The 13,096-nt window shown below is 45.5% G+C and overlaps 1 protein-coding gene across 3 annotated transcripts in view; it reads left to right on the forward strand.

Annotated features, from left to right (window-relative positions):
• Positions 1–13,096, forward strand: part of CCDC170 (coiled-coil domain containing 170) — an 82,593-nt gene that overhangs the window by 67,269 nt on the left and 2,228 nt on the right. For all 3 annotated transcript variants that reach the window (XM_053914284.1, XM_053914285.1, XM_024552218.3), the window contains one exon: positions 11,372–11,608. In XM_053914284.1, coding sequence (XP_053770259.1) covers positions 11,372–11,608 — 237 coding nt within the window. The remainder of the gene's footprint in view (positions 1–11,371; positions 11,609–13,096) is intronic.

Below are 13,096 nucleotides of genomic sequence, written 5' to 3' on the forward strand. Positions count from 1 at the left end.
TTACCCAAATCAGCATATTAGATCTACTTAATGCCTGTTTAATATTTGAAACGAAGCTGTAGTTGCTGTGTGAAAGGTCACCCCAAAAGGGTGACGTTAAGTGCAGAAAATAAAAACACTTCTTTGAAAGTGTGGGTGACGACAGTATTTGGGGTCACGTAGGGACTCATCATGGAGGAATGTGCTTAGGAAGAAATGAGACTGGAAGACACTGCTCCGGAGGAGGGTCAGGCAGGTACCGGTGTGTGGCGCTGTTTCCTGCGTGCTGAGTTACATCAAGTGGGGTGGAGCGTGGGCAGATTGGGGGTCGTGCTTCCGGGACTTGAGGCGTTCACCTTCCAATAAGTAGAAGAAAGGAATTAAAACTTAAAAGAATGTAGTCAACATATTTAGATGGCACTAATAGGTAGTTTCCTTTGCACACATCCTATTTTAAATGTTAACGTCTGCACGTCACCAGCACAGAGGGCAGTGCTGTCCTGGCTCTCTGCAGACAGGTGCTCTGAAGCAGACTTTGGGAACGTTTCCAGATCTGGAAACCAACGGGCATGGAAAAGGAATCTGGAATCAGGCCAGGCCTGGAATAGGTGTAGTGGGGACCATATTTTAGAAGATATTCCCCACTGTATAAATTAGCTCTTCCTCCTCTCCTCCCACTGAAGCCATTCTAAGCTGAGGCCTATTTCCCTGGTGGGCAGGTGTGGCCCAGGAGAGGAGACACATTTAAATACAAAGGAGCGGGGGACAAGGGAAAGCATCAGAAGGAGCACCATGGGTGGGGAGAATATGTTAAGTAAGTATCAACACACCCCTCCAGCCTTGGGATTCACCATTGAGGTGATCGTGTGCTGGGTGGGGCGTGGAATCCTAGTGGTCTGCATGCTGTTGCTCCCACCCTGGCTGGAAGGGTCTGAGGGAGGTGCTGAGGCAGGCGGCTTAGGTTGCACCCTGATTCCATGGGGCCTGAAGTTCTGTGTGTACTCGAGGTGGACGTGGCAGATAGGGAGAGATGCCTGCTGGGGGGCTCCTTGTGGGAACAGGTGGGGGTGGGACAACGTGAGCTGCACCTGAGGCGCTGGGGCAGATCACCTGAGCTATGATCCAATGGCAGATGCAGCCAAGCCTTGAATTAGCAAATGCCAATGCCCAGGCCTTGACCTTGATCAGTGAACCCTCACAAATTCCTCCAGTCTGCTATCAGACACAGCACAGAGTCAGGGTCAGCCTGAGGGCTGGAGTCATCCCTCCAAACACCACATGGATTTACCTTCACCCAGACACTATCTCAGGAAGAGGGAGGGGAGAGAGGAGTCCTTGAAAGATTGAGCAATGTGCGAATGACAACAAATTTTAAACCGGAGGAAATACAGTTAGTTACAAAATACCATCAGCTCTCACAGTTGGGATGATGGTGGCAGGAATCGGTTTCTTACTTCCAAAAAAGAACACAGCTTGTCCTAAAGTTGTCCTGCTGGGACTTCGCACTGGCTCCTCCTGGCCAGTAGGATGGAGGCTTTTTCATCTCCAGGCTGGATGCATGCATGCCCTGCTGACTTCCTGGCTTAGGGGGCCGCAGGCGCCCTGCTTTGTTAGAGAGAATAAGGGGCCCCTAAATCCTTCCAAAGAAACCAGAAAGAAAACTAAAGAAATGGAGACCAGTGGTAAGATAGCTGGTAGTGGGGGAAGACTTTGTTAAAGCCCACGTGTAGTATAGACCTTTGAAAATTAATCATAGTTTTGTTTTCTATTCTGTTGAATTTTTCTCTTTAGTATTTGCTTTCTTCCTGTTTCATTTTGGTGTATTTTGCTATTTCTTTTCTATCTTCCCGAGATAGGCATCAGCTCATTAATTTTTAGTCTTCCTCCTTTTCTAATACACAAATTTATGGTTGTGAATTTTCCTCTAAGTATTATTTTAGCTATATTGCCAAAGTTTTAATACATAATAGCTTGGTTGTCATTTGATTTAAAATATTTTCTAATTCCTTTTGTGTTTTTTCTTTGATACTTAGGTTATTTAGAAGTACATTTCTACATTTCCAAATATTTGGAGATTTTATAATTATCTTAGTTGAGGTAATTTGAAGTTTAGGATGTTGTTACTTTCTTCCAGGGAGGATTTTTATTTCCTTCTTCCGGATTCCAGGTGGCATTTTAACCTCACAGCTCAGCACCATCTTACTCCACATTCAAGCCTTGAGCTATTCTGAGTATATTCTATTATCTGAAGTAAAGTCACACAGCACAGTGAGAGCCTGCCCCTGCACCCCGACCCAGTTCCCTTACTCTTAAGGTGCAGCCTTTCAGGTACCCAGTCCAAAGTAGGAATGATTTATTGAGGGTCCCCCCCACCCCCCGAGGCAGGAACCAGGCTCTGAGTCCTGTGCCCCATCTCTGAAAGGTTGACAAGATACACCTGGGCCCCTCAACTGCCCCTCCCAGATTAGCAAATGTTCCCACAGAACAAAGGACCCCAAAGACTTTGTGTACTTTTGAGTTCCTAGCCTCTCCAGATATTGGCCCACTAGTTTTTTTTGGCATCTTCTTAGCTCTTTGAATTTTTAAGATTTTTTTCTCTTTCCCCTCTTAAACTGCATTCTGTGGGAGAGCTGGTCTGAACTATCTGGTCTCCCTCTCCAGGGCAGAAGAAGACATTGAAAGCATTGAGTTAATGGGGAAATATAAAAATCCCCAAGCAGGTATGTGAAAAACTCTACTTCATAGATAACAAAAAAGTGACAGAGGAAGAAGCTGCTGGAACTTTGGCTACCTCAGTTTTCCAGGGCAGCAGTGTCTGAATTTTCTGGATGTACACTCCACTTTGCAGAGCAAGGATCTGTGGAGCAAGTTATTTGTCCAGCCCCCCAGGTACATATTTGATGCAAACATTTAATCTTCCCTAGAGCCCCTCTTATGCCCCTTAAAATCCCTCTACTTGGGAAGGAAGGGAAGCTGTAGGTCAGCATTGCTTCCTGGGGTTGGATAAAAGATGAGAGTGGCTCCCATAATTGCTGTTGAATCATTACATACCATTGTAGAAAAGAATGATAAATAAAGCGAACTTGGACTTTCAAAACAGGGAAGTAAATTTAGTGTTTTAGAGGTCAAAGAGAAGGATGTGTTTCATTGAAGGATGTGTCAATGGAATAGCCCAACTTCTTCAAAGAATTCTCTGGTGGAAAGGAAGTGTAAATAGCACTGTGGACATTCATACACTGAACTCTGTGGGACTCTACAAAGCAGAGGGCAAGAGAATGATATTGCAGTGTCTGGGTGACCCCCGAGATAGTTAAGTGGGAGTGATGTGGAGGAAGCCTGATGCACGTTGGCTTCCCAAAGAGCTCTATGAGGTTTCCCTAACTAGACCACGAGTGGGTCTCAGGAACAAGATATGGTAATGATGGAAGATGTGGGGTGAGCTGCCTGACTTCCTGTCCCCAGTTCCCTCTGCCCTTTGGCTGGGGACATTTGGTTCTTCCCAACACATCTGCCCTTTCTCATGTGATGATGTTATTTCTGTCCTCAGGAGAAATCAAGAAGCTTAACTTAGAAAGTAAGGATTTACTCAGCCTTACTTGTTATTTTATTGCCAACCCAGTTGAAAAATCTGGGTTACTTCCATGACCAAGTGCCCATTCTCCACTATTGGGTTCCTGCTCTAGGCTTTCTACTATACCCACCCTTTGGAGTCTCAGAGACCTGGGCTTGCCCTGACTCTAGGGGCCTGTCTTGCTTTTGCCAGTTTCTCCTCAAGGAACTGAAATTCTGTCTTTGAATGAAGCTAGCAGGGCCCCACCAAGGGCTGCCAGACCTCTGTGACCTTGACCTGCAGATTCCAGCCAGCCCTCTGCATGTTTCCAGATATTATAGAGCTGGAATGCAATAATAAAATAAAATAGTGACTGTGTATACTGTAAAGTGTGGTATAAACATGAGCTGCATTATCACTAATTTTGTTACTGCTAAGAGTGGTAGTTGTCCTGTGGGGCTGGTGGAGCCTTCAGAATTGCAGCTTGGGAGCCCCTGTAGGATTGGCCCGCAGAAACAGGGCATGGCAGACCAAAGTCATGATGGAGCAGGGACTTCCTGACCTGTGACATGAGGATCAATGGTTGGCATTCAGTGGACTTGAGTGATTGGAGAGCAGCTCAACAGTAGGGCAGTGCCTGGGGAAGGGCAGGGTGAGTGCCAGGTGCAGGCTTGGCTCTGCGGTAGGGGGTCTTCCAGGCTACGTGTGTTGGGAGTAGCATAGGACACCTGGGCCCAGACAACCCCGTGCACCAGAAATGTGTTGGGGTGAGAGGGGCCCGCACTTCTGTAGCCGAGAGCAGTAGAAAATGCATCCTGTGTCTCTGGAATGTGTGCTCGTTGGGTCTTGGTGACTTTTGCTTCAGGTCTGCGTCATTGTTTGCCTGGATCATTTACAAGTGGTCTTTTCACTTAACTTTTTTGCAAGTGAACCTAATTCTTAGAATTCAGTTTTGCTTTTTGGGTGACGTGATTATGTAACATGCGGTTCTAGCAATAAATAGTGCCTGATTTAAGAACTTCCCATTCCGGCATCAGCTGCGTAGGGCAGCATCTTCTGGTGTGGGGCACGTGCCTCTGGTGGTACACAAAATGCTCCTAGGTGGTACATGACAGGTGGTAATGAATCTAGTGTTCGGTCCTGAAGTGAAAAATGAATCCCCTTTAGTTTTTTCCCACTGTTGTCACTATGAAGCAGAAAATCATAATTAGAGGTCATTATGCCTTTATACCTTGAGGACACTTGCTGGTCTGCTTTTTAAACAAAGAATAAGCCTGAAGTTCAGTGCACAGTGCAAGCAATAGCACCTAGTAATGCTGGTTTGTTTTCATCACACGGTGGTTGTTTTATTATCATCTTCCATTTGTGGCAAATTCTATGGAAATCCTATAACATTCCCTATGAAGATAAATTCATTTAAGTTAAAAAGGTGGCTGAGAAGCAAAACATTCACGAGGACGGTATGTGGATATGGGTTGTGGAGGCAGAATGGAAGTAACTGAAATATGACAGTCGGTTGGAGAATTGATAATGAGTGATAATTTGATGAGGTAAACAGGTAGATAGTAAACAGGTAGATAGGAGCTCTGATTGGCTGCTAATGACATAAGGATAATTTCTGGGAGTCAGGGAGTCATGGGGGGAGCTGGACAGGGGATGGGGCGCATCACACAGGGTCTCGGGCATCATGCTTAGATTCTGGGATGTATTCTCTGGGGGTAGGGGAGCCATTGGAGGATTTTAAGCAGCAGAATGAAGTTGCCAGGAAAGAGACTAACACGAAACAGATGACACCTGGGGAAATAGGTGTTTCTCCAGAATGACACCGTGACCAATAGCAAAATGGCCTCCCTGTATTGGTTCCCTAGAGCTGCTGGAACCCATCACCACAACCTGAGGGGCCTGATCCTACAGAACTTTATTCTCTGTCAATTCTGGAGGCCAGAAGGCTGAAATCAGGGTGTTGACAGGCTTGATTTCTCCTGGAGGGTCCAGGGGGAAATCCCTGCCCTGCCTGGCTCCTGGCTCCTGGTTGCTACAGGCCATCCTTGGTGTGTAGCTGGGTAATTCCAGTCTCTGCTCCATCTTCTCGCGACCTCCCGCTCTGTGTGTCTCTGCTTTTCTGCCTCTCATACGGATGGTCCATCGTTGGGTTTACTCCCCAGCCCAATGCAGCGTGCTCTCATAAAGAGATCCTTACCTGAATTATAACTGCAAAGTGATATCCTGACTTTAATTATACCTGCAAAGGCCCTTATTCCATCAGTAGTCATTCCCCATTTTCTCCTTCCACATCCTCTGGAAACTACTATTCTACTTTCTGTCCCTCTGCATTTGCCTATTCTGGACATTTTGTATAAATATAATCATACAATATGTGGCCTCTTGCCACTGGCTTCTTCTTTGTATGTTTTGAGGCTCACCCATGTTGTAAGCAGTACTTCATTCCTGTATAAGTCAGTGTGCTCCAGTCTGTTTCTGTGCTCCAGAGAAACAGAATTAAAGTGTGTGCATGTGTGTGTGTGTGTGTATAAGAGAGAGAGAGAGAGAGAGAGAGAGCTCACACATCAGGCTGGAGACCCAGGAACTGCTGATGTTGGAGACCCAGGAACTGCTGATGTTGCCAAAGGCAGTCTGCTGGGAGAATTCCTTCCTGCTCAGGGTCAGCGTTTTATTCCATTCAAATCTTTAACTGATTAGATGAAGCCCATCCACACTTTGGAAGGACAATCTGCTTTCCTCAAAATCCACTAACTTAAATATTAATTTCACCCTAAAATACCCTCAGAGAAGTATCCCTAAAAATGTTTTCTGCAATATATAAGCACAGCGACCCAGCCAAGTTACCATGTGAAGTTAACCATCACAGTTCCTTCTTATGGCTGAATAGATTTCATTGTATGGATTTATCACGTTTTGTTTTTCCATTTAGCATTTGATGGACATTTAGATTGTTTCCACTTTTTGGCTAGTATGAATAAGGCAGTTGTGAACACTTGTGTATAAATTTTTGTGTGCATTTGTATATCTGCTGGAAAACCATGGTCGAAGGCCACCACTTTGGGGTTATTAAAATCTCTCTCTTTAAGATCCGTGCAGTAAATTCCCCCCTGAATTCTAGATCAGGAAAAAGCAGACGTTTCCAGATAAACTATTAAATTTCAAGTTGCCAAGCAAATGTAAGTATGGCAGCAACCCCTTTTTGAAAGGAAAATATTCTTTCAAAGATTTCACATCCCTTTGTTCAGTCAAAATGATTTTACTATAATATGGCTTACATATATACAAACTTAACACTATATAGAAATTTCTTAATCTCACTACATTTTTGCTACTATAAAATCCAAACCAATTTAGAAATCAAATGAAGAATAAAAATACAGTTTAAAAATTAGCAATATGAATAGAATGTCAACTTGTAAAATCATCATTAATAAGAATGTGTGGTGCCGATTGCTTGTGGTGCAGGTTCTTCTGAGTTTGGCGTGCCTATAGGTCACATTGCCTAAAGGCAGAGCAGTTATTCTGCCATGAGCATTATTTTATCAGTGCAGAAACTTTGTTTGCACATACACTGTGACATGGTTTGGCCTTCACTTGGCACGGACACACTATTTACATATGAACTCTACCTTTGCTCTTTTCTCCTTAACCCACAGGAATCAAAGGAGGACTATACTAAGTGGCACAAACAGCCTTATACACAGTGCAGATGTAGGCACTGACTTCATATGGCAGAACTCCTTAGGGTGTGGAAGACACTTAGTGTAACTCATAAAATGCCAGTTGCTCTGTAGCCTACGTCAGTTATGATTCATTTCAACTGAGTAGACTTAAACACTCCTGCCTCCGCTCCCCGCCCCCCCGCCCCCCGCCCTGCCCATAATACAGTGGCTTAGACAGGAGAGGTATTTATTCCCTTCTGACCGAAAAGCATGGAGGGAAACATTTCATACCTAGTGGGATTGCTCCACGGTCATCAGCCACCCTCACTTGTTCTAGCTTTCCACTCCGCCATCCTAGCAATAATGTTCGAACGCCACCTCGTAGTGCAAGCTAGCTGCTGGGACTCGGACCTCATCCTAGTCACTGGGAGGAGGAAAAGAGGAGGGGCGCCCTGCACAACACTTTGTACATCTCCATCGGCCAGGACTTAGTCCCTGCACCTCACGCAGATAAAGTCAGCCTGAGAAACTTGTCCTCATCCCGGGCAGCATGAGGGAAAGGAAGAGTAGGTATTTGGTGGAGAGCTATCAGCTTTCAGCCTGGGCCGCATGGTCCAATCTTAGTATGGAGCTGTGGCCACAAATCAGAAGACAGAAAACCAGACACAAATGGAAAGCCATTATTATCTTCATTGTAGTCCCTCAAAGGGACAGAAGCAGGGAATAAATAACACTCTCCAGCCACCAGCAGAGATCTCTCGCTCTTGCTGACTCTCGATAATTTCCACGTAAGATAGCTGCTCCCATGCTGCTTCTCCACTCTGGAACTTTCTCCAACTCATTCAATGCAGCCTTTTAAAAAATTTTTCCCTGAACCTGCCATCTTGGGCTCAGCTCTGATGACATACATCCATTGACCTTGAACGTGTGCACCAAGCAGAGCCTGGAAGGGGGAACATCTGCTGTGGTCGGAGCGTGGAGGAGTGCTCAGATGGCCAAGGCAAACAACGTTCCTTTGCTTTCTGCTCTGGTTTCCTCCTGGTTCAATGCTGTGGCTCTCTAGGAGGGCACAGCATCTGTTTGGTCCCTGGGGAAACTCTCCCACTTGGCTGTCCCACCACTGTGTGTGGTGCCTGGCTTGTGCATTTGCAGTACAGCCTCTTGAAAGCCTCCCAGCTGGAGAATTGAGGTCCTCTGGGGGACTCAACACATCAGTTTTTAAATTTAATCACTTTCTGTTTAGGGCCTTTGGCCCTTATAACATAAGAGAGAACTGTTCACCAGATTCTGAAATTCTTTCCTTCACGGAGGCAGACACCATGGGAACCTTCTCTGTCCTTGTGGGGGTCTAGGTGACATGTTAGTCTTGTTTATGACCAGAGCCGTGTCACTGAAAGACACTGAGGGATGCAGTCTGTCACTGAACTCCGGGCTGGATCTGGGAAGCTCTTGGGGGAGGATAAAAAGCCAGTTTGGCCCCGCCTCACTCCCAGGAATCTTGTTGGTTGGGTTTGAGGCAGAAGACACAGGCTTCCTGTCACCACCAGCCGCCACCACTGGCTCCCAGTCTGTCCTCGTGGCTTGGCTCCGAGCTCCATTATTCGCTCTTGCTCCTTGACAACAAGAATTCAGGCAGCCATCAGGATTGTGATAAAGTCTCCTGTTTTTCAGAAATTCTTGGCTGTAGAGTCTTCTCATTAAGACTTGATTTGTGTGCCTTTCCATCTCTAAGCTGTGTTCTGTCGCCTTTGGTAGCGAGCCCGCTGTAAATGTTTTTCATTTCAGAGCAGAAGGGCTGAATGTATCTCTTCTTCGTTAATCCAAGATTTTGAATTCGACACACCAATCCCAACAACTTCCCTGTTTGCTACGTATTTTCTCTGCAGCAATGAGTTTGCATGTGAAGGGAGGTAACTTTGTTTTAAAATTGATATTTACTGTATCCATGGAATGTCCCCAATATGTAAAGTATTTACATATTACAAATATTTACATCACACCCTCTCTTTATCCTGTAATTGAGACAGTCTCTCAGGCCTTCTTCTTCCCTGACATGCCTCCCATTACTCAGCGTCTGCCCTCCGAACAAGGACGGGCGTACATGAGGCAAGTGAACATCCTTTGTCGGAGAGAAGGGATGATTTTCAACAAAATTAAAACAGAAAGTTATGGGGTTCTTTTTGGTTTGTTTTTTGGGTTTTTTGAGAATATGCCTGTAGCCTGTCTGAACTGTTAGGAAGCTCAGAACTAAATTCACAGCTCTACTGATCTTCGTTCGCTCTTTGTTTGTTCATTCCATGTGCACTTATGTATTTGTTTCAATGTAATTTATTTTTATGCTTTTTAAAGACTTCTTTATAAATGCACTTTCCAATAACAGCTTTATTGAGATACAATTCACATCATAAAACTCACCCTTTGAAATGCATAATTCAGGGGCTTTTAGAGTGTTGGCAGAGTTGTATAAACATCACTGCTATCTGATTTCAAAATATTTTCCTCCCCGCAAAGAGAAACCCTGTACCCATTAGCGGTTATGGCTCATCGTCTCCTCCCACCAGCTCTGGCCTTTTCAGCGTCTTTCATGTAAAGGGAATCATCCAATAAGCGGTCTTCCAGGGCTGACTTTGTTCCTGTAGTATAATGTTTTCAAGGTTCGTCCATGTTGTAGCGTGAATCAGTACTTCATTCCCTCTTATTGCCGAATAATATTCCGTTTTATGGCTATGACACATTTTATTTATCTGTTTATCATTCGATAGATATTCGGGTTGTTTTTACTCTGGTGATTTTGAATACACTATGAGCATCTGTGTATAGGTTTTATGTGGACCTAAGTTTTCAGTTCTCTTGAATATATAACATACACCTAGGGGTGGAATTGCTGGGTCATATGTTAACTCTGTGTTTGACTTTTTGAAGCCTGGCAAGCTGTTCTTCTCAGCAACCGCACCTTTGGACGCAGGGACCAGCCGTACGCGAGGGTTTGTTTCTCTGCATCTTCACCAGCACTTGCTATCATCCTTCTTTCTGATGCAGCTGTCCCAGTGTATGTTAAGTGGCAGCTCATTCATACTTATTTTGAATGAGTTCGATTGAAAACAGTGTTGGGTCTAATTACGCAAAAGTACCTCAATGTTTTATTATGTGAAATACACATGACATGAGACCGACCACATTAATCATTTTCGGTGGACAGTCCAGTGGGGTTAAGTGTACTTTCGCCACGTTTGTGCAACCATCACCGCTCTGCATCTCCTCCAGAGCTTTTCCTTCAGCCTCCACCGAAACCCTGTGTCCACGAAACAGTAACTCGTCGTGCACCCCGCGCCTGGTACCTTCCGTCCTGCGTCGTGTCTCCATGACCTAGCCTATCCTGGGCACCTCATATAGTGCCATTGTACAAATTTGTCCTTTGTGTCTGGTACAATGTCTTCAAGGTTCATCCCTATGCTAATATGTACCAGAATTCTTTCCCTTTTTACTCAGATTCTTTTTGTTAGCAGGTCTAGGATAATTTTAAATACTAAGCTAAAAAAATATGTGCCTCACATCCAGGATGCTCTGTGCTTGGGCTTTAAGATCACAGGTCAGCTTCTTGGAGAGAGGCCCGCCCCTCCCCCTTCTGCAGGGCGGAATGCTGTGGCCATCTCCGGCCTCCCAGCCTCATGGGAAAGTCAGAAGACCTATCTTTGAGAAACTGCTGATGTAGATTTTCCTCACAGCAGCGATGAAGACTTGCCGAAGGCATTTTAGGTGGGGCTTCCTTGTGGTAAAACACAGAGGAGACATTTTGTTCCCTTTAATGCTGTAAACCAGGAATGACCCACTGGTGGGGGCACAAAGTGCAAGCTGCTTTTGCCTAGGAAGCTCAGAGAGTCTGTGTGCAGGCACCAGCGGACTTTATTTCAATACTGGACCCTGGAATCGTGCTACGTACCATTTTATCTCATTGATTTTCCAAATGATGGTACTCTGATATGTTGCTTACAAACCATAACTGCCTTAAGACATGTTTGTCCCCCACATATGTTTGGCAACATCTGTCTAATCGGGATGGATTTCATCCTTTATTCATAAAAATGTTATTAAGTGAATTCCATTGTCTTCTGACTTGCGTATAAAGATTTCCTCAATAAATACCAAAGAAATCATCAGCATTTTCTTGTCTTGTTAGATTAAAACTTTGGAACAGACCAAAGCCATCGAAGACCTAAATAAATCCAGAGACAAACTGGAGAAGATGAAGGAGGAAGCTGAGAAGAAGCTACTGTCTGTCAAGTCAGAACTGGATACGACAGAGCTTGAGGCCAAGGAGGACAAAGAGAGGGCCAGGAACATGATGGAGGTGGTAACCAGCGAAATGAGGACCCTGAAAAAATCTCTGGAGGAAGCAGAGAAGAGAGAAAAGCAGGTGGGTAGAAAGGTGGCGATGATACCTCCTTACTTAGGAAAGATCGCCCAACTCAAAAGCGTGATCACTGTTGACTTCATAAACAATTTACAAGAGCTTTCTGTGTCGTTTCAACGTCTCTGCCAGCCGCCTAGCGTCTTTTTGGCATTAAAAGAACCATTATGATTTACTCCGCTAAGAAAAGCAATTCCCATTTTCATGGCCCAAAGAAAGATATTCTTATCAAAGCAATGGAGAGCCTGTGAGCAGCCAGGCTCTGTGTCCGCCGATTGCCTCTGAGGGTTGCATCGCCCCACACCTTCTCGCGGTTACCAGGGCTTCAGCCTCCGGTGCAGGTCAGGATAAACCTTACCGCCAGCAGAGATCAGTTGCAGGAAAGAGTCCCAAATCTCAGACGGTGGCACCCAGACTTGAGGGCTGACCGAGGCCAGATGTAAACCATAAAACAGAGCTCATTCGCTCGCCGGTCGCAAGAAGGAGAGTGTTATCTGGCGAGCACATCAGGAGGTCAGGCATAAAGAGGCCTGTACGGGGCAGCCTGACCCCCGCCGCTTTTGGCTCTCATCTCACCCTCCTTCCGATGCTTCACCAGCTCAGAGTGGTCTCTGATCCGAGGCTATTTCTTCTCTTTGGCTGCCCCTGCTCTGGCTCGTGTGTCGGGCAGAGTTGAGGAAGGCCAGACGACAAGGGAGTGTTCTTCTCAGAGAGAAACCACTCCAGAATTAAGAGCTTTGACCAAATTCGAAAGGATGAGGAAATTTGAGGAAAATGTTTTCATCAGGGAGACTAGGCTGGAGAAAAGTATGACGTTTCCCAAACTGGACTTGCCATAGGAAGCAGGTTGGGAAGTGAATGAGCTTGTGGAGGGAGGGTTTGGAAGGCCGTGCTGGATGTAATGGCTGTGTGCAGGCTGGATCACCCCTTTTCTAAAATGGACGGCACCACCCTGGCTGGTGTGGCTCAGTGGATTGAGTGCTGGCCTGTGAACCGAAGGGTCACTGGTTCGATTCCTAGTCAGGGCACATGCCTGGGTTGTAGGCCAGGTCCCTGGTTAGGGGCATGGGAGAGGGAACCACACATTGATGTTTCTCTGCCTCTCTTTTTCCCTTCCTTCCCTGTTCTCTAAAAAGTAAAATAAATAAAATCCTAAAAAAAAAAATGGAAGGCACCTCTAGCAAGGTGTTTCCTAGATATCCCTGATTTATCTGCTTCTGCTTCAACCTGGAAACACCAACCAGTCTATGAGAAATGGAAGGGGTGTAAGGTGTATTCCCCCATTGTCTCTAGTTCCTACCCCCAACCTCCTCAATTGTGTGTGTCTCTGTGTGTGTGTGTGTGTGTGTGTGTGTGTGTGTGTGTGTGTGTGTGTGTGGCGGGGGTGAGGGGTCCCAGAGACTCCAATGCTATGGGTTGTGAGGTGGCGATTTGTCTGATGGGATGTGAGCATCGTTTAGAAGTCCTCCTGTTTTCATTAGCTCATACTCGCCT

This window comes from Desmodus rotundus, chromosome 11 (assembly GCF_022682495.2).
Source record: "Desmodus rotundus isolate HL8 chromosome 11, HLdesRot8A.1, whole genome shotgun sequence".
NCBI classification, from domain to species: Eukaryota; Metazoa; Chordata; class Mammalia; order Chiroptera; family Phyllostomidae; genus Desmodus; species Desmodus rotundus.